General features: G+C 56.1%; 1 protein-coding gene across 1 annotated transcript; it reads left to right on the top strand.

Moving 5' to 3' along the window:
• Positions 1-2,064: 2,064 nt before the first annotated feature.
• On the top strand, positions 2,065-19,367 carry PRKCG (protein kinase C gamma). The gene is made up of 19 exons (XM_013049590.2): positions 2,065-2,171; positions 2,266-2,473; positions 2,929-2,960; positions 3,929-4,011; positions 7,299-7,410; positions 7,560-7,691; positions 8,827-8,983; positions 9,685-9,819; positions 10,131-10,218; positions 10,486-10,515; positions 12,064-12,216; positions 12,548-12,736; positions 13,586-13,677; positions 13,761-13,823; positions 14,083-14,221; positions 15,191-15,271; positions 16,604-16,711; positions 17,976-18,116; positions 18,366-19,367. Exons 2-19 carry the CDS (start codon positions 2,304-2,306, stop codon positions 18,552-18,554), a joined length of 2,094 nt encoding a protein of 697 aa, XP_012905044.1. The 5' UTR covers positions 2,065-2,171; positions 2,266-2,303; the 3' UTR covers positions 18,555-19,367.
• Positions 19,368-20,151: the final 784 nt, after the last annotated feature.

Here is a 20,151-nt window from a genome sequence, read left to right as displayed (position 1 = left end):
GAGCAGTTGGCAAGCGCTATGTCCAGGGAGGGTCCCCCGAAGAGAAGGAAGGGCTACCGGGAATAGACGCACTCCTTTTCGAGGAGAGGCGTTCTTTTGAGCTCTGCAGCGTCCACCCCGGAATTCTGACCCACACCAAAGCCTGCCTCCTGCAAGGGCGCCTAGCCCCGCCTCCCCACCCCATGCTTGAATCCCTTCTGGAAGGGACCAGAGAGAACAGCTCTAGGACCCGGGGGTGATGTGTTGGTGATGGGAGAAAAGCAGCCAAGCGGGCAAGGTGGGATCCTCAGGTCCGTTTCCACGGCCGCCCCCTCCCCATCCTTGCCCTTGGGAAGGCCGGGCGCCTGGAGGTGGGTGGCAGGCAACAGCACCCCACTTCCGAGGAGCTTGGAGAAGAGCCTGATTCCCTCATCTCCCCTTCGGCTTCGGGAAGCCGGCCCGGGACCTCCAGAATTCCCAGAGAAGGTGCGGCGAGCCAGGTCCCCAGGCGCCGCGGCGGCGCCCCGCCCCCCTCGCGGGGCTCGCCGGGAGAGGAAGTTCCCGGCCGCGTCGCCACAACAGGCAGTCGGCAGGCTCAGACTCCAAGTTCCAGGATGCACCGCACTCCGCGGCCCGGGGCGGGCCGTGGTTGCCCTTGGCAACAGAGCGGGGCCCGGGCGCCCGGAACCCGTAGCTTTCGCGCGTCGGGGGAGGGCCGGGCGGAGCGGGGCAGGGGCGCGGGCGGGGCGACGGAGCCGGCACGGGAGCCCCACTGGGCCGACCTGCGGAGGGCCGGAGTGCACAGGGTTTTCCAGGGTCAGGGGGGCCCGGGGAGGGCCGGGGAGACCCCCAGGGACGGGGAGAGGTTCCTAGCCGGAGAGGGTGAGAGAGGGATCAAGATGGGAGCCGAAGAGCTCGGACCTTCGGAGACCCCCGGCTACGGAGGGAGCGGCTGGCAGAGCCAGGGAGTGGGTCAGAGAGCGACGAGCACAGGGAGGTTCGCGGACACAGCCGGGGAGAAGGAGGGCGGAGGGGTGGAGGGACACAGAGACTGGCTCTCAGAGAGGAAGACGCAGAGGGAGGGGACACGGAGGCCCACAGTCACAGCCCGGCGGAGAGCGGCCGAGAGAGAGCCCAGAGACAGACAAAGAGAGGCCGAAGAGGAGATGTATGAGACCTCCGCTGCCGAGAGGCCGAGGGACACTGATTCCCAGTGAGACAGACGCCACAGAAAAAGCGACGCCAAGACCCCAGAGGGTCACAGGATGGCCACGGGCATAGATGGAGACACAGAGCAAAACAAAACAAAACAGAGAAATAGAGGCAAGGGACAGGGAGCCAGGAACACTGGACAGGGACAGAGACACGGGACAGGGTGCCTGGAACACAGGGACACAGGACAGGGAGCCAGCAACACTGGACAGGGACAGAGACACGGCACAGGGAGGCGGGAACACTGGGACAGGGACACGGGACAGAGAGCTGGGAACACTGCACAGGGACAGAGACATGGGACAGGGAGGTGGGGACACTGGGACGGGGACACAGGACAGGGAGCCGGCAACACCGGACAGGGACAGAGACTGAGAGCGAGGGACAACCCCAGAGGGAGACCCGGACATACAAATTTCACCCACACCCAGAGAGAAATCAAGACTTGAAGAGCAGCAGAGACAGCAGGTCTCCGCGTCCACCACTGGGTTCCCAGCACTGAATACAAAGTTTGTGTAATGAAGCAGAGTGACACCGTCAGAAACCCAGGGATCCGAATGCAGTCTCAGCGGGCTCACGGGACCCACCGAGGTCCCAAGTGGGGAGGACGCCCGGCCGGGGCGACAGATGGAGGTGGAGGCAGGGCACTGCTCAGAGGATGCCCCCTCCCTCCAGCCAGCCCCCAGAGTGGGTGTGCGCACGTGTGTGTCGGGGGCAGGGCGTTTGTCCCGAGTCTCAGGGAGGGGGGGACGCCTTTAAGCTGAAACCCCGCCCCTCGGTCGTCATGGCAACGCCTCCCCCCAGCCGGGGCTCCCACATTTCAGCAGGTGCCTGAGCCGGAGCTCCCGCCGCCGCCGCCGCCCTTGCCTCCGGCTCCTCGGCGCCCCTGCCCTCGGCTCTCCGCCCTGCCCGCCCGCTCCCCCTGGCGGAGCCGGCGCGCCCCGGGGTGCCGCTCCCTGCCCTGCGCTCCGCGCCTGGAGGTGCCTCGCCCCTCTCCTTTCCTCCTCGCAATCTCCCCGTGGCTCAGTGCTCTCCCGACTCTCCGGCTCCTCGCCTTTCCACCTGTTTCCCCAGAAAGGCAGGATCCTGGTCCCTGCTACGTTCCTGGGGCCATGGCAGGCCTGGGCCCCGGCGGAGGCGATTCAGAGGGGGGACCCCGGCCCCTGTTTTGCAGAAAGGGGGCTCTGAGGCAGAAGGTGGTCCACGAAGTCAAGAGCCACAAGTTCACCGCCCGCTTCTTCAAGCAGCCAACCTTCTGCAGCCACTGCACCGACTTCATCTGGTGAGGGAAGGGGCTGGGGGCTTGAGGGAAGATGGAAGGAGGGATGGAGACTCATGTCACCCCAGCCCCTGAGGGATGGAGAAGGAAAGAGCTGCTGGTCCTGGCTTCTGGTCCGAGGATAGGAAGGGGCTGGGGACTGGACCCCTGAGTCTGAGGGAGGAGGGTCTGGGGTCTTGGACTCCTGGGTCTGAGGGAGGAGGGGCTGGGGACCTGGACTCCAGGGTCTGAGGGAGGAGGGGACTGGGGACCTGGACTCCAGGGTCTGAGGGAGGAGGAGGCTGGGGGCTTGGACTCCTGGGACTGAGAGAAGAAAGGATGAGGGCCAGAATTTCTGGGCTCTAGAACAAGAGGCAGCTGGGGTCCTGCTCGTGGAGGGAGGAAGGCGCAGTAAAGCTGGCAGAGGTGGGAGGCCCGCTTCCCTTTTCAGCACTGACCTCGGATCCTTGATCTTTCAGGGGGATTGGAAAACAGGGCCTGCAATGTCAAGGTAAGACCTGGGGACCTGGACTCCTGGGACCCTCAGGAGGGTAGAGGCTAGGGCCCCACAGCCCAGGAGGCTTGACACACGTGTTCTTTGGTCCCCAGAGAGGCGCGGGGGAGCCCGGGGCGGGGGGTGTGGCAGAGACACAGCCTGCTGTGGGGAGGGAGCTCTGATGGTGGGGCCACCGCGGAGGTGGTGCTGGGGGCCCCTCCCTCGGCCGGCTCCAGGTGGGGACAGATATTTGGAGAATCTGTTGCCATGGCAACAGGGAGATTTGGAAAAGGGGAGCTGAAGGGGGGGCTGGAGATGCGGAGTCAGAGCCCCCCCCCAAGCTATTGTCGCCATGACAACACCAACAGTCCTAGGCAGGGGCAGGCCGGGTGGGGTCACCAATGGGCGGGTGGGGGCCGGGCGGGGCTGACAGTTATGCGGGGCGGGAGAGGGGGGCGAGTCCTGAAGCACCAGCTGCTACTGCTGAGAACAGAGTGAGTCAGGGAGGGGGAGGCCTCCCGCGGCCCCCAGACTCACTTCTGCCCAAGTCGCTGCTCTCTCTGTGCTGTCGGAGGACATTGCTGTTTGCTCTCCGCAGCCTGCCTCTTTCCTTGCTTTCTTGCCTCACCTCAGTGGGCTCGTCTGTCGATAAGATCCTGTTTTCTCTCTGTGTCCCTGGGTCTCGCTCTTTCTCAGTCTGTCTCTGTGTCTCCCTCTGGCTGTGTGTAGGCACTGGGGTCTCTCTGCTCTGTGATGCTCTATGTCTCTGTTTCTGTCTTTGGGTTCAACCCCTGAATTTCTATCTCCTGGTTTCCCTCCCCCACTCCATGTTGGGGTCTCTCCTTTGATTTTCTATTAAACTCTCTGGACTTTGGGGTCCCCCTCTCTGTGGTTTTCCTTCTGTTGGAGTCTCTCTCTTTCTGATTTTCTGTCCATTGGGCTCTCTCTCTCTGGCTCTGTGTCTCTATGATTCTCACCTTCAGTCTGCAGCTTTGTGGTTCATCGACGATGCCACGAATTTGTGACCTTCGAGTGTCCAGGCGCTGGGAAGGGCCCCCAGACGGATGTGAGTGCCCGGACACCTGATTCTTCCTCCTTGGGCCGCGCCCCCGCCCTCACCCCCTCGGCGTCCGTCCCAATTTCTCCTGCTATTTTTAAGGCTGGGAGGGGAGGGGGGCTGGAGAGATAGGGGGAGCTAGTCTGGCCCAGATTCCCTGCCCTTGGCCTGGAAAAGGGGAAATGAGAGGGGGCTGAGACAGGCTGGGGACACAGGTGGGGGACAGAGAAGAAACAGTGGGAAGGGGACTGAAGATGAGCATTGGAGGGGGTGGGCTGTCATTCAGGGGTCAAGAGATTTAAAAAAACAGAGAGTGGAGGGACAGAGAGAGAGACGACCATTGATGCAGGCACGGAGGTAAGACAGAGAATCTCAGAAACGCAGAAAAAGAGACTCAGAGAGAGTGAGACAGAGAAAGAGGAATGGAACAGAGACAGCAACCCAGGAGGGAGGAAATGGGGAGCCACAGGGACTGAGAGAGACAGACAGAGACAAGAAACTCAGAGAAGCAGAGCTGCAGACGCCCAGAGAGACCCGCTAAAGTAGAAGATGGCAGATACCGAGAATGGTTTCTGAGATGCCAAGAGGGAGGCCCAAGGAGACCCTGCAGTGCACGCACACGCACAAACCCCCCAGGAGCACACACAGGTGCACATACAGATTCCCTCATGTGCACACACAGATCCACACCACCTCTGTCTCTCTCTCCGTCTGCTTCCCATCCGGGGGATGTCAGGTGGGCTTCCAAGAACAGCCGATGCTGTGGCCCATTCCCAATCCCTCCTTCACTTTCTGTCTGGTCTTTGGGCTCCTCTCTCTGAGCCTCCATTTCCCCTCTGTCCAGTATGGCAGCCGCCAGCCACACCCAGCTAGCTGGAGGCGCCCTTGGGAGGGGCTACCAGGACTGAGCAAGGGAAATCTAAATTCCATTTAATTTGAACTGATGGAAATTTAAATAGCCACATGTGGTTAGTGGCTATGGGCTGGGACAGCAAAATCCCCCACCTACCCCCGCTTGTTTTGATAGTCCAACGAAGCCAGGAGGCTTGAGGGCCTAGCCCAGGGTTTGACGTAGGGTTCGAGCCCTCTTTATGATTAGCAGATGAAGAAAGGGACAGAATGAGAAGCTGAGACAGAGAGAGAGAAAAAGGGACAGAGAGCTCTCCAGAAGTCCATGGAACATTTTGCCAGCTGGTTAGGTGACGAAAGTTGAAGTTTATGTAGAGGATGTGATGTCATAGCACATACATTGTGCACCACTGTCTACTAGCCGCCATATATGTCACTGATTGGCCGCCTCACCTGCCTGCCTGCACCCCCCACGTGACTTCTGAATTGTCCAGGGCTCACTGCACACACTCAGCAGGTGTCTTTCAGGTGGTCCAAGACTGAGTCCCGCACAAAGCAGGAGGTGAGGTGTTGTTCCTGTCCCCATCTGAGCCGAAGCCCTGGGCTTGACTCCCAGTTCTCCCACATAGAGATTCTCTGTCCTTCCAAAAGTTGCTTTATTTCTCTGTACCTCTTGTTCTCGTCTGCACAATGGGGATGACGACCATGGTTTTAAGGACTAAATGAGTCAAATGCTTGGGATGATACCTGGGTTCATATGGGTTATTATCCTTGTACAACTGTTGCTGTCACTGATGAAGAAACAGAGGAAGGATGTCTTCCTCTACTTCACTCTTTTATTATTTTCCTTTGGATCTTGTTGGCTGTCACATGGATCAAGGGCTAAAGAATTGGGAAGGGCTTGGCGAGCATGATTTCCATCCAGCCCCTTTCAGGGAGGCCTCGTGGCCCCATTTTACAGGAAGAAAGGCTGAGACTCTGCAAGGGGGCGGTGTCCAGGGGCGGGGCACAGAGCTGGGGAGGGGGCAGAGTCCAGTGCAGACACAGGTCTGTGTACTTAGAGCTGCAGCTCTGTCTCCTTTTTGGTTGTGATTTCTTGAGAATGAGAACAGCTTACCTCCATGGAGCAGTGGAGCTTGCAAGTCCAGCTTCCTGCTGAGACCTGACATAGTAGAGCTTAGAGCAGCAGGCACCCTCTGAGTTAGGGTCAGCGGAAGATCTTTAGAGGCCCTGAGCATTGAAAGAGATCATCACACTCTACCCCCCCAAGTGTCACTCAAAATAGGATCCCCGCTAAACTGCAAAAATAAATAAAAGCCCAAGAATATCCTGAATTTTCACCCTAGCTCACGATGCATGCCTAGGAAAAGGCAGATACCAAACTACTGAACACTCAGACATTGTCAGGGGCAGGGAAGGAATGCTTTGTCGGTGCCCTAAATTCATGCTTAATTGAACTCCGGACATTGGGCACTACTTTAAGATACGGACTGTTGATTTCCACTGGGCAGAAGAGGACTCTGAGGCTCTAATCTGGGCACTATCTTGCCCCAAATCACACAGCTGGTAAATGGCCCAGCTCTTATTTAAACCTAGGGCTCTGTGGACATGGCAATGAAATCATCGTTAGTAACCACAGCAGCCCAAACGGCAGTACCGAGCACTTTGAGTATGCCAGGCCCTGCTATGCACTTTACACTCAACTTAACCAACCTTCCTTCCTTCCTTCCTTTCTAAATAATCTCTGCACCCAATATGGGACTTGAACTCACACCCTCAAGATCAAGAGTCGCATGCTGCATTGACTGAGCCAGCCCAGCGCCCCTACACTTGGTCTTTCATTAACTGAGAGGTCATATTGTCCATCTCACAAGGGGCTCAGAGAAGGCAGATCAACAGTGGGCAGACCTTGACAGAGGCTGACAGTGAGCCATGTGGAGTTCATCGTGGCCCACACATCCTTGGAGAGCATGTCTGGGGAGGTGGGGTGAGCGCAGGGACTGTGGAACGTTAGGAGCCCCACCTCCTTCAGGCTCTGCCTACATGCCACCTTGTCAGTGAAGCCTCCCTCATCAGTCTCTGCAAATTTCAGTCCCCGGCCCCGGCAGTCCCCTTTCCTGCTTCATTTTCCTCCGCAGCACCTGCTACCATCCATCACTGTTTTACTTATTCAGCGTTTATTTTCTGTCTCCCCAACTAGAAAGTAAACTCCATGGGGGCAGGAGTTTTTCATTGTTTGTCCACAGCTGGTCCTAGCACCAAGAACAGTGCCTGGCACACAACAGGCACTCCATAAATGCAGTAGAGTGAATGAAGACTCGGAGCGCAAGGCAGAGGAGGCAGAGTTCAAAGGGCTTCTCTCCCAGCGTCTAGGGCACCCCACTTCCCAGCCCCTTCTAGGGTACCCCTGCTCCTGGCCCCATCTGATGTTTCCTCTCTGCCCCCAGGACCCCCGAAACAAGCACAAGTTCCGTCTGCACAGCTACAGCAGCCCCACCTTCTGCGACCACTGCGGCTCCCTTCTCTACGGGCTGGTGCACCAGGGCATGAAATGCTCCTGTGAGTCTATGCTTGGGGCTCCTGCCAGAACCTGGCGCTCCGGGACCCCTTTCAGAGCGCAGTGTCTGGGTTTCTCTGGATAGGGCTGGAGGATAGAGTCTGGATTTGCGCGGTGGCCGGACGCGCTACCTCCGGTTCTGTCCCCGCAGGCTGCGAGATGAACGTGCACCGGCGCTGTGTGCGCAGCGTGCCCTCTCTGTGCGGGGTGGACCACACGGAGCGCCGTGGGCGGCTGCAGCTAGAGATCCGAGCACCAACGGCAGATGAGATCCACGTCACAGGTGAAGCCGGGCTCCTGGGTCTGGTCCCACCCTTCTGCCCCAGGAGGAAGGGCCCAAGGGTTCAACAGCGGGGAGGGGGGGCGGCGGGGGGGACCCTCCAGGGAGGGCCACGCCCCCTGCGGGTCACGCCCACACTCCTGACCCCACCTGCAAAGGTTGAGCACCGCCCGGCCTCTCCAGTCCCTTCCAAATGCTTCTTCCAAGTTGACTCTTGAAACTTTCAGCGCGTTTTTGTTTGTTTGTTTAAGATTTTATCTATTAGGGCGCCTGGGTGGCTCAGTCAGTTGGGCGTCTGCCTTCCGCTCAGGTCATGATCTCAGGGTCATGAGATGGAGGCCTACATCCAGCTCTCTGCTCTGCAGGGAGTCTGCTTCTCCCTCTCCTTCTCTCTCAAACAAATAAATAAAATATTTTAGGGGCGCATGGTGGCTCAGTGGGTTAAGCCGCTGCCTTCGGCTCAGGTCATGATCTCGGGGTCCTGGGATCAAGTCCCACATCAGGCTCTCTGCTCAGCGGGGAGCCTGCTTCCCTCTCTCTCTCTGCCTGCCTCTCCGACTACTTGTGATTTCTCTCTGTCAAATAAATAAATAAAATCTTAAAAAAATAATAAATAAAATATTTTTAAAAATTATTTATTTGAGAGAGAATGAGAAAGAGAGCACACAAGCAGGGAGAAGGACAGAGAGAGAGAAGCAGACTCCCTGCTAAGCAGGGAGCCCGATGTGGGGGCTTGAACTCCAGGCATGACCTGAAGGCAGATGGCCAACCGACAGAGCCACCCAGGCACCCCCTTCCAGCGCCTCTTAATGACCATTCTAAATCAAGGTCCTTGAGAGGGAGGGAGGAGAGAGAACCTGATTCGGAGGGAGGTTTGGGATTACTATTGGTGATATGCCCAGGCCAGGGTCCTCATTCCTGGACCTCAGGGAGGAGTGGGCTCTGAGTCTGATTTCTGGGTCCCTGGCTGAGGAGAGGGCTTTAGGCCCTGTGTTCTGGATACTGGAGAGATAAGGCCAAAGTCACCTGGGTCGTGAGAAAGGCAGAGAGCTTGGATTTTTGATTGCCAACTGGGGAGACTTCGGGGCCTCTTCCCAGATCTGTAACTTTGTCTACCCTCCTTCACTTCTCCTCTCAGTTGGCGAGGCCCGTAACCTCATCCCAATGGATCCCAATGGTCTGTCAGATCCCTATGTGAAGCTGAAGCTTATCCCAGACCCTCGGAACTTGACAAAACAGAAGACCCGGACGGTGAAAGCCACACTAAACCCTGTGTGGAACGAGACCTTTGTGTTGTGAGCCTCGGGTGCAAGGGATGCTGTTATGGCTGGTAGAGAAGGATCTGAGGGTCTTGGTGGCCCACAAGACCTCAAAGAGCAGACGGTGGGAGGTGTTAGGATAGAGGGAACCCAAGAAAAGGGCAGAGAAAAGTGGTGGGAGAGGGAATAGAGTGACTGACAGAGAGGGATGGAGTTACAGAAGCCAAGAGAGAGAGAGAGATCTGTGCATTTAATATCCATCAAAGCCCACAACTTTAGAGTGAGACAGATATGGAGGGTTCCAAAGAAGAGACACAAACCCAGAGAGACACACAGACAGAATGCAGGGGGGTGAGGTGTAAGCAGAGGGGTGGTGGGTGGGTGGAAGGAAGAGAAAGAGAAGCCAATTAACAGAAAGACAGAAGGACAGAGACCCAGAGGAAGGAGCGGCCACAGAGACTCAAGAGAGAGATCTGGAGAGAAAGGACAGGACGCAGGGATGGGAAGGAGCCAAGAATGTGGGAGGAAGGGAGAGAGACTGAGTGCTGTCTAGATGTACTCAGGGTCCCGCTATTGGGGAAGACCCCCTTTGGGAGGGTCCAAGATGACAGGACAGTTTAGGGAGCAGGAGTAGACCCCAGCTCACCCCAGAAGGACTTGCATCCTCCTCCAGGACCAAGGATAGGGAAGCCAGGGAGCAGGGAGCTGGACCTCACTCTGCCCCACCCTTCCTGCAGCAACCTGAAGCCAGGGGACGTGGAGCGCCGGCTCAGCGTGGAGGTGTGGGACTGGGACCGGACTTCCCGCAACGACTTCATGGGTGCCATGTCCTTCGGGGTCTCAGAGCTGCTCAAGGCCCCGGTGGACGGCTGGTGAGGGCGGGGCAGGGTCACAGCTGTGCCTTGGCCTCTGCGTCTAGGTCTCTGTGTGATCTCTCTCCTCCCAACAGCTGCCTCCTTCCTCCCTGCCCTTCTCTTTCCCTCCTCCCCTGTCTCCACCCCCCCCAAACCCCGTCCTCTCCCCACATCCAATCTCTCTCTCCTTAGCTCACTCTTTCCCTCTCCATCTCTGTGTCTTTCTTTCTGTGTCTCTTTTCCCCCTCGGGCGCATCCCCCCCAACCCTGAACCCCGCCCCCACCCCCACCCCACCTCCGGCCCGCTCTGGTCTCCGTCTGTGTGTCAGGTACAAGTTACTGAACCAGGAGGAGGGCGAATATTACAATGTGCCGGTGGCTGACGCTGACAACTGCAGCCTCCTCCAGAAGTTTGAGGTACTCAGGCCCCACTTCCCCCAGGGGGATCCAGCCCCGCACACACAGTTCAGAGTGGCTGGGTGCCCAGGGGTCCTGGGACTACAATTCCCAGAAGGCCCGGGGGATCCTTCTCCTGCTTTTCTAGGGGACTCTTGCCCCAGGGTATGATGGGAATTAGAGTTCCTATCCATTCCCATGGCTTGGGGCTTTGGAGTCCCCACCCTCTGTTTTAGCGCAACCTCCTACCTCTCTGGGGCCTCTGACTCTGGCTTTCTTCTCCCCCAGGCCTGTAACTACCCCCTGGAACTATATGAGGTGAGTAGAGCTCAGGCCTGGAATGGAGACAGTTTGATTCCTGTGGTCTGCTTATTTCTTCCCACATCTCCCTCCCCTGGTATCTGGCTGGGCACAGACTTGGCGGCTGGTGTCGGGCTTGCTGAGTTAAACCTAGCACCCCAAAGGGGAACCTGACCCTTAAGCAAGTCCCAAGTCCCGCAGTGACAGATACTTAAATTCCAGGATGATGTAATGTTTCATAGGTGCCCCAGGCTATACCTGACCGATCCTTGAGTTTTTCTGTTTATCACTGAGGCCTTCTCTCTTCCATTCTTTTTCTCACTCACTCACACCTATTTCCTGAGGTGTCACAGAAGCTAAAACCTGTTCTGGGGGTAGAATCAGTCCATTCCCTGGGGAGTGTCAACTTCAAAGTAGGAGAAAGTTACATAGAGAGACATCCACCAGGAAGGAATGGGTTTGATAATGGAGGTAGTAGCCTCAGGCCCTGGGGAGTACTGGAAGCACAGCCTAAGAGAGCCAGAGACATCTTCCTAGGGGGGGTGGTGAATCCAGCAGGAAGTGTAGGATTTTCCAGGCACAGGAGGGGGAGACTAGATTTCCAGGCTGAAGGATGGAAAACCTTCCAGGCAGAGGAAAGAGCAGGTGCAAAGGCCCTGTGGTAGAAGCAGGCTGGGAGTAGTACAACAAGGAGGACAGCGGGGCTGAAGAGGGACAGGGTGTGGAAAAGTAGGAAATTAAATCAGAGAGGGAAGGGGAGTGACTTGTCATTCGCTGGAAGGATTGTAGCTTTTAAACTAGGTGAGATGGGGTGGGAGGGTGGGAGCATCAAAGGTGGCAGGAGGTGGTTTCCATTTGAACAGGACAAGGCTCTGTGTGGAGAATAGAAAGGGGTGGAAGGGGAAGCAGGGAGGAGGCTCTGTGGAGACTCAGGTGGGAAGAGCTGGAAGCAGTGGTGGAAAAGGTGTTTAGACTCTGGGTGTGCTCTCAAGGTTGCACAATAGGAAATGCACACGCACATCCTGGAAGCCTTTCATCCATTCAGCGCCCTCTGTGCTGGGCAATGCTGAAGACACAAGAAGGAGGGAGACAGTCTCTGGCTTTCATGGATTTTGAATTCTGGCTCTGCTTTTTAATCTATGTGATGTTGGGCAAGATATTTGATATCTCTGTGCCAGTTTCCTCTTCTCAAAGTTGGGGTGGGGTCGGGGCACCTGGTGGGCTCTGTCAGTGGAGTGTGAGACTCTTGATCTTGAGATTGTGAGTTTGAGCCCCACAATAGGTTTAGAGAGTACTTAAAAAATAAAAAATTAAATGGGGGGGGGTGCTAGCAGCTTATCTAATGGCATATAGTAATGTGTCTAAGTGTTATTTTAATGATCAGACCTCCAGGCTGTGGAAAATCGGTGCAAGGTCTTATGCCAAGAGGTGGGGGGTGGGGCAGAGACAACTTTCTTTTTCTGTCTCTCCCCATCCCTTCCATTCTTGGATGCTGTCTCTCTCAGGGGCATCTTTTTTTCCCCATCTGGAGTCTGACTACCTCCGGATCTCTCCCCTTTCTCACAGCGCGTGCGGATGGGTCCCTCTTCCTCTCCCATCCCTTCCCCATCCCCCAGTCCCACCGACTCCAAGCGCTGTTTCTTTGGAACAAGCCCCGGACGTCTCCACATATCCGACTTCAGCTTCCTCATGGTTCTAGGAAAAGGCAGTTTTGGGAAGGTTGGACTCCTGGGGTTCTGGGGGGAAAGGGGAGGATGTCTGGGGGGACATCAGATTCCTGGTCTTTGGGGAGGGACACTAGGCAACTGAGTCGCCAAAGAGGGCTTGATGGGACCCCTGAGTGTCCCTGAGAGGTCGGGCATAAAGACTGGGATGCTTTCAGGAAGGAGTGTTCAGCAAAACCAGGGTACCCGGTCCCCTGAGAGAGAGAGAGAGAGAGAGGAAGGACCGGGGATTCTCTTTCTCTGTGTCCCTGAAGGGGAGGGGCAGGAATCTGCATCTCTGGGTTCCTTTCCAAGATGGAATGGGCCTTTTGGACCTCTGTCTCTAGGTGATGCTGGCTGAGCGTAGGGGCTCTGATGAGCTCTATGCCATCAAGATCCTGAAGAAAGACGTGATTGTCCAGGACGACGACGTGGACTGCACCCTTGTGGAGAAGCGAGTGCTGGCCCTGGGAGGCCGAGGCCCGGGGGGGCGGCCCCACTTTCTCACCCAGCTGCACTCCACCTTCCAGACCCCGGTAAGAAAGGAGGGGTGCAGAGGCTAGCTCGGATCAGACTTCCGCTCCGGGATTCTGAGACTACCGCGAAGCCAAGAACCTTCCACACTCTGACTGGGCGTGGCCAGAGGGCTGGGGGTCTGGTGGGCCTGGCCTGCACCGAGGGGGTCTTGGGTGGGTGTGGTCTGAGCCCAGGAGTTTGGAGTAGAGGGAGTGCCCGAGGAGAATCCGAGGAGAATGGCTTCCGAGCGGCTGCCAGCAGCTGGCTGCTCCGAACGAGGTCGAGCGGCTGCCAGCAGCTGGCTGCTCGGAAGGAGGTCGTCCCTCTCGGATTCTGAGGGAAGGTCTCGTCAGACATGGGGCGCGCCCTCCAGTTCGTGGTGTGTGGCAGGGAGTGAGAATCACCCGAGTTGGAGCCCTCCAGTTCGTGGTGTGTGGCAGGGAGTGAGAATCACCCGAGTTGGAGAGGCCGTGACTCCTTAAGAAAGCTCTGGATAGATGTAGCCAGCTTCTTGGATTTCGAGAAACGTTATCGTGCATTGCAAGCGGGGCCCGAAACACCGTCCCTAACAGATGGCCGGGGTCACGTTTGCACGAGGAGGTGCGCGGAGAGGCGGTGGCGCCCCTGGGATTTCCGGGGAATGGCAGGCCTCGGTCTCGGTCTCCATTCTCAGAGGGCGGGGCCAGTTCGGAGAGGCAGGTGGAGGGGCAGGTGGAGATTCTGGGGGGCAGGCTTGAGTCCTCGGACCGCCTAGCCGCTCTGGGTTTCTGATGCAAGTTTGTCTGGAGTGGGCGGAAATGGACCTGTCCTACCCTCTGCTCCGCGTGTCCCCTCCTCTGAGCCACACCCCCGCCCCCCGCCCGCCCCAGGATCGCCTGTATTTCGTGATGGAGTATGTCACCGGGGGCGACTTGATGTACCACATTCAGCAGCTGGGCAAGTTTAAGGAGCCCCATGCCGCGTGAGTCTTGGCCAAGAGACGAGGAGGGGTGGGGGGAAGAGGGCCCCAGCCTTTGACCTCTGGCTCCCTGGCCCCTTCTCCAGGTTCTACGCAGCGGAAATCGCCATCGGCCTCTTCTTCCTTCACAATCAGGGCATCATCTACCGGTGAGCGGTCTGGCCTTTCACTGGAGGCCAGCAGGTCTCTAAGAGGGTAAGGGATCCAATGGGCGGCTCCAGGGGCACCTGGCTGCCCAGTGGGTAGAGCAAGCGATGGGTGATCTCGCGGTCGGTCATGAGTTCAAGTCCCGCCTTGGGCGAGGGCGAAGAACTTACTTTAAAAGAAAACACACAAACGCTTGCCCCCCCCAGCTGCTGGGACTCCACCCTTCCCTCAACTCCTCTCCGTCCTGCCTCCCACCCCCAGGGACCTGAAACTAGACAACGTCATGCTGGATGCCGAAGGACACATCAAAATCACTGACTTTGGCATGTGTAAGGAGAATGTCTTCCCGGGGACCACGACCCGCACCTTCTGCGGGACCCCAGACTACATAGCCCCTGAGGTAATCTCCCTCTGCGGCTCTTGTTGCCCTCCAAGTTTGCCAGCTGGGGGTGGCTGGTTGTTTAACATTCAGAATGTGGGGGTCCTGACCCTGGGGTCTTTACCTGAGTCTTGGGTAGGTCTAGCAGCAGGCAATGCAGAGGGGCCTGTGTGCCCCGCATTCCCAGTAGTTAGAGCTGGGTCTCTGAGCTGGCAATGTGGGTGGCCAGGCAGGTGAGTGTGCTAACAGAGGGGGACCCACTTGGCTTCTAAGAATTCTCAGAGAGCAGGACTATTCTAGACTATTCTAGAGGGTGGAGACAACTTCCAGTGTACTCTGAGTGGGGGGGGGGCATCCCCCCAGAGTCCTGAGCTGTCCTCTGAATATTTCACATCAGGGGAGTATACTCTGACTTTGTTTAAGGGACTGAAGCTAGTGATCTGACCATGTATAAGGAGACAAAGGGTCCTGACTTTTCTCAGTTGAGGGAGGAAGTGGTGTTGGTGGTGCCATTCTTAATCTCTTAGGGTGATTCAGCGCTAATGCCCAGGTAATCAGTGTTGATGGTTTCAGAACCTGTGGAGATTTTGAAAAACACACACATATTTCTGACTGACCTATTGAGGCTGGAAGTCTTAGGGCTAGGAACAGCCTCCTAGATGAATTGTAAGTGCATCAGATTTAAAACTCTCTCGTCTCTGAAATTTAGCCCTCATTTACCCTCTCCTTAAGGAGAAGGTCTGGTTACCTAAATATTCTAGCTGGTTGGAACTTTTGACTTGGTCCTTAGATGGTCTTTTGGGGACCAAAGGAATGTTCTACGTACGTAAATTTTGTATCTGAATTTTGCAAAAAGATGGAGCTCTGGCCTAAGTGTTCTGAGCGGGAAGAGTTTGTGTTGAAAACGCTTAACGTGGGTAGGGTTCCCAGGGGGCGAGGCCAGAAGGGGTCTTAGGCCAGGATTCCTTGCCTCCCACCCTTCCTCACCAGATCATTGCCTACCAGCCCTATGGGAAGTCTGTGGATTGGTGGTCCTTTGGGGTTCTGCTGTATGAGATGCTGGCAGGACAGGTAAGCGAAGCCAGGGGGAGGCTGGCTTGGCTAAAGGCAGCACCACGTGGGATGCCCCCTGTCACAGGGCCTTTATCTCAAAGGAGCAGGTTAGGAAGGGATGTCTGTGGGCTGAGGAGGGGTGCTGCGCAGGGGGAAAGTCCTGCCTGGATAGTGCTGTCCTTGGTCCTGAAGCATTATTTTCTCACAGACCAGAGGTTCTTAAAACTGTCTTGGCGCCAAGGACCCCTTCTCAGAACAAAGTGTTTAAATACATGAAATAAAATAATAGGATTACAAGGGAAACCAATCGCATTGAAATGGCTATAAAACAAAAATTTTAATTTAACAGTTCAGCCAGCTAGATAAATTTAATTTAAAAGTATACAGTTAAGTAAATATTAAGCACTGGGATGTGGACACGTATGTGATTTCCTGTTAATGAACTAAATAGTATTATCTCACAGTGACGGGAAATAACCGTGAAGGTCTACCAGTAATCTTGAAGCTGAGATGACTAACATTTTGAGAAATCTGCAAATCTAATGTGCTAAGAAAATATCTGTGATTTCTGTTGGTGATGAAGTCACAAGTACTGCCACTGTGGTTTTTGCCTACATTTATACAGGAATGCTAAATTTCAGTTAGAGATTTTTAAAAAATAAGGATGTACTTTTTTCCCTGTTCAAGCTCATGGACCCCCTCAGTTGTATAAACAGACTTCCTAGACCCCACATGAAGAATCCTTGCCTTGGGAGGCATCTGGGTGGCTCATTTGGTTAAGCATCTGACTTGATTTCAGCTCAGATCATGATCTCAGGGTCCTGAGATCAAGTCCTGTGTTGGGCTCCATGCTGGGCATGGAGCCTGCTTGGGTTTCTCTCTCTCTCTCCCTGCTCCTTACTCCTCCCCTCCCCTGCTCCTGCAGGCTCTTAAAAACAAAAAAAGAAAGAAAAAGAAGGAAAGAAAGAAAGAAAAGAATCCTTCCCTTGGTTTTGCTTTTCCTAATCCCAGAAGACTGGAAGCAACTCATTCAAACCAGATAATGCTTTTACAGTTTTTTTTACCTGCATTTTTGGTCTCTCTTCTATTTAAGTGACATATTGTCTAATTAATGCCCTGCTGATTTGCATAGCAGAGAGAGACAGAACAGCAAGGAGGTGCAGAGAGCTGGTACATCTGAGATAGGAAGGCAGAGAGTCTGAGACAAAAGAGAGAAATCTTTGGTCGCTTGGTCCAGTTTTTCCCTAGAATGTTGGAGGGGGGTGTTCAGTTCATGCTGGGTGATGAGGGTATGGAAGTTGGGGGAGACCAGTTTGTCAAGTCTCTGACTCTATGCCTCTATTTTCTCAGCCCCCTTTTGATGGGGAGGATGAGGAAGAGCTGTTTCAGGCCATCATGGAACAAACTGTCACTTACCCCAAGTCACTTTCCCGAGAAGCCGTGGCGATCTGCAAGGGGGTGAGAGCCCCCTGACCCCCAGAGTCTCCAGACAACCCCTGTGCCCCACCACCACCATCCTGGGCTTCCCATACAGTGGCTCTGTGCTCATTAGAAAAAGGCTCCCACCCCTGAAGTTACTGCCCTTCCATCTGCTGGAAAAGTTTGTATCATACAGAGATGTCGTTAGAACACTGATGGACTGCCCTGCTGTCACCTCCAGTCCAAGGATGGCCTCTAGCCTCCTCCCCTCTGCAGCACCCACTCCCCAGCTCACTGTGGGCAGTGCTGGAAGGCCAGGGCCTTCTTCTCCAGAACCGGGTGGGTCAGGTGAACCTAACTCTTGCCACTTCTCTTCCTGTGGGATCTTGGGCCAGCCACCCAAACTCCGGGAGTCTGACTCCTCTCCTGGGGTTATGGAGTTAGTGCAGGAGAAAGAGCCTAGCCTGTGGCAGCTTTTCAACAAGCATTAGCACCCTTCTGCTTCCGGCTCCTGTCTCCATTCTTTCTGACTGTCACTCTCTGGCTTCTGTCTCCTACCTCTGCCTCCATCTACATTCGATGGGGCTTTCTGTGTCTCCACCTTTTCTCTGTGTCCCTGGGGATCTCCATCGACCTCTCACATCTTTGTGCCTCTCTCTGGGTGTCTATTTCCCTCTTGCCCCCAACTCCTATACACACATGCTCTGAATTTCTGTCTTCTTTCTGGAACTCTCCTCCTCTCTTTCTGAGTCTCTGCCTTCATATTGTGTCTTTTCCTCTCTCTCTGGGGGTTTGTCTGCTGAATCTCCATCCTCTCTTTCTGCGTCTTATCTCCCACCTTCTCTGGGTCTCTGCCGGTCCCCTGGGTCTTTATCTCCCCCTCTTGGGCTCTCTATCCCCCCTTTACTCTGGGTCTCCAACCGCTCTCTCTCTCCCTCTCCCTCCCTTCATCTCTCCCTTTTCCTCTCCTTCTCTCTTTCTCTCCAACTTCTCTTTCTGGGGTTCTTTGCTGTGCCCTTCCTCTTTCTGGGTTTCTTGCCCCTCGTACCTTGATGCCATGATTTTCCTCTTTGTCTGTCTGTCCCCGGGTCTCTGGGTTTGGAGTTCATCCATCTCATTCTCATTTATTCTCCCCAATTCCTCTCCCCCCCCCACCTCCCCCACTCTGTTCCCCCTTGCTCTCCGCTCTCTGGGTCTCTATGCTGTGTCTCTGTTCTTCTGTTTTTATCTTTCTCTCTTGCTCGTTCTCTGTGCCTCCCTGTCTGGGACTCTGTCTGTCTGTCTGTCTCTGTGTTTCCCACAGTTCCTAACTAAGCACCCAGCGAAACGCCTGGGCTCAGGGCCGGACGGGGAGCCCGCCATCCGTGCCCATGGTTTTTTCCGCTGGATGGACTGGGAGCGCCTGGAACGGCTGGAGATCGCTCCTCCCTTCAGACCCCGTCCGGTCAGCCACCTTGCGGGAATATTCTTCGTCCTTCGGGTTGGAGGGGGGTGGGGTGGTACCCAAGAGCTCCAGTTCCTATATGTGGAGGTGGGGTGGGGGTCCCTCTGTGGAGACGCCCTCACGGGACATGCAGAGGCAGTGAAGGATGTGCAGAGGTTCCAAGGGAGGCAGGAGATGGACGGAGGGGACCCGAAGGGACACCCAAGGAGCAGAGAATTTCATCTTTCCCTCCCTGTGCTCCCCCCCCAGTGTGGACGCAGCGGCGAGAACTTCGACAAATTCTTCACGCGGGCGGCACCCGCACTGACCCCGCCGGACCGCCTAGTTTTGGCCAGCATCGACCAGGCCGACTTCCAAGGCTTCACCTACGTGAACCCGGATTTTGTGCACCCCGACGCCCGCAGCCCCGTCAGCCCACCGCCTGTGCCAGTCATGTAATATCTCCTGCCGCCACTAGGTGTCCCCACCGCTCCCTCCCCAGGCCGGCCTTAGCCCCCTGTTCACCCCCTTCCCACTCTAGATCTGCTCCCCAGCATTCTCGCCTCTGCCCTGCAGGGGCCAGGCGCCCCTCCCCAGCGCTCCTGTCATTCTAACCTCCGTACAGCCTCTAGAGCCGCACCGCGGTCTAGATTCTGCTGTGCTGAGCCCTGGATTCTCCCGCACCTCAGTGTTCGGGACTCTGCTCCACCAGGTTCCAGAATGGCCACCACTCTCCCAGTTCCACGGGGTTCTAGACTCCATTTCGGTAGAATCTGTACCTCTCGTTTTTCTTTTTCTTTCCTCTTCTTTTCCTTCTTCCTTTCTTTTTCTTTCTTATTTATTTATTTATTTATTTTCCTTTCTGGGAAATAGTCTCAAGGGGTGGGCTGTTCCAGACTTGGATTCCAGAATAACTCCCCACCTCCAAACTCCCTCAGCTCATTCTGGAGTAAGTGGGAGGCTGTGCCCCCATATTCCAGTACTCCTCTTCTACACTCTAGGGATTCCTGGGATGTGTTAAAGATTCTTACCCCAGCTGTTCTCAATCAGCTTTTGTTCTAGACGCCCCCATCCTAAACCCATCACTGCTCGCCTGCCAGGTGCATGGCTCCAGTCCTGCTCGGAACCCCTCCTCCCTCCTGCTCTCCCTCCGCCCCACCCCGTGCCTGCCACTCTCTGGGACTCTCTCCTCCTCCCCGCGCCCACTCTTCTCTTTGGCTTTCCCACCCGGCCACAGCTGCCGGAGAATAAATTTGGGTTGCTGATGCTGAAGTGTTTGGATGTTTTCTTCTAAGCGCGCAGAATGAAGGGGGTGTGGAGGTGGGCCGGTGACTGTACACGGAAACACACACACAGAGGCTGGGGGGCTGGGCAGCAGAGAGCGAGGGAAAGCACAGAGACCCAGAAAGTGGGGAGAAGGTAGCCACAGCGCCAGAGAGAAAGAGCAGAGGCCAGGCGTGGGGGGAGGCGTGAGTGCCGCCGCGAGGACCCAAGTGGGCACGTGCACAAGGAGGTAGAGATGGACACACAGAACACGGGGAGTGTCAGGGAGAGACCCCCGGCCCAGAGACACAGGCATGCACCTACTCACCCAGAGCCATACACAAGCTCCCAGACCCACACTGAGACCCAGTGACTGGGGCAGGGGTGGGCGCAGTCCTGAGAGGGGAGATGAAAGTCTGGCCTCCTATTGAGAGACCTGGAGACTCCACGAGAGAGAAACCAGACGAGCAGAGCCCGCGAACTTAAGAGTCAGCCCGCGAGCCAGAAGACGGGCCTCTTTGCCTTGACCCAGTTGCAGGGGTGGGGGTGGGGGGTGTGCGCGCACAAAACAGTCCCAACAGACTACAGTTCCCAGCAGACACCGCAGCGGACCCTTCCTCCCCAAGTGCGGCCCCTCACCGCTAGGGCTGATGGAAAATGTAGTCCCGGACCCGGGCAGGCCAGTTGAATGGTGTGTCTGTGTCTGTATGTTTGGAGGGGACTGAGCCCCAAAGCTTCGCAGGCTCCCTCGGGGAGCCCCGGCATCTCTTCGTCTCTGCAGGCTCTTGGGTTT

This window comes from Mustela putorius, unplaced genomic scaffold (assembly GCF_011764305.1).
Source record: "Mustela putorius furo isolate JIRA1106 unplaced genomic scaffold, ASM1176430v1.1 tig00000196_pilon_pilon_pilon, whole genome shotgun sequence".
Taxonomy (NCBI): domain Eukaryota; kingdom Metazoa; phylum Chordata; class Mammalia; order Carnivora; family Mustelidae; genus Mustela; species Mustela putorius.
Note: the sequence above shows the minus strand (reverse complement) of the source record. Positions and strands in the feature narration are given on the sequence as shown.

Excerpts from the sequence above, each read along its gene's own strand:
- PRKCG (XM_013049590.2), top strand. The coding sequence starts at position 2,304 with ATGGCAGGCCTGGGCCCCGGCGGAGGCGATTCAGAGGGGGGACCCCGG. Across the intron at positions 4,012-7,298 it reads GGAAGGGCCCCCAGACGGAT|GACCCCCGAAACAAGCACAA; the intron begins GTGAGTGCCCGG and ends CTCTGCCCCCAG. Across the intron at positions 15,272-16,603 it reads ATGAGATGCTGGCAGGACAG|CCCCCTTTTGATGGGGAGGA; the intron begins GTAAGCGAAGCC and ends CTATTTTCTCAG.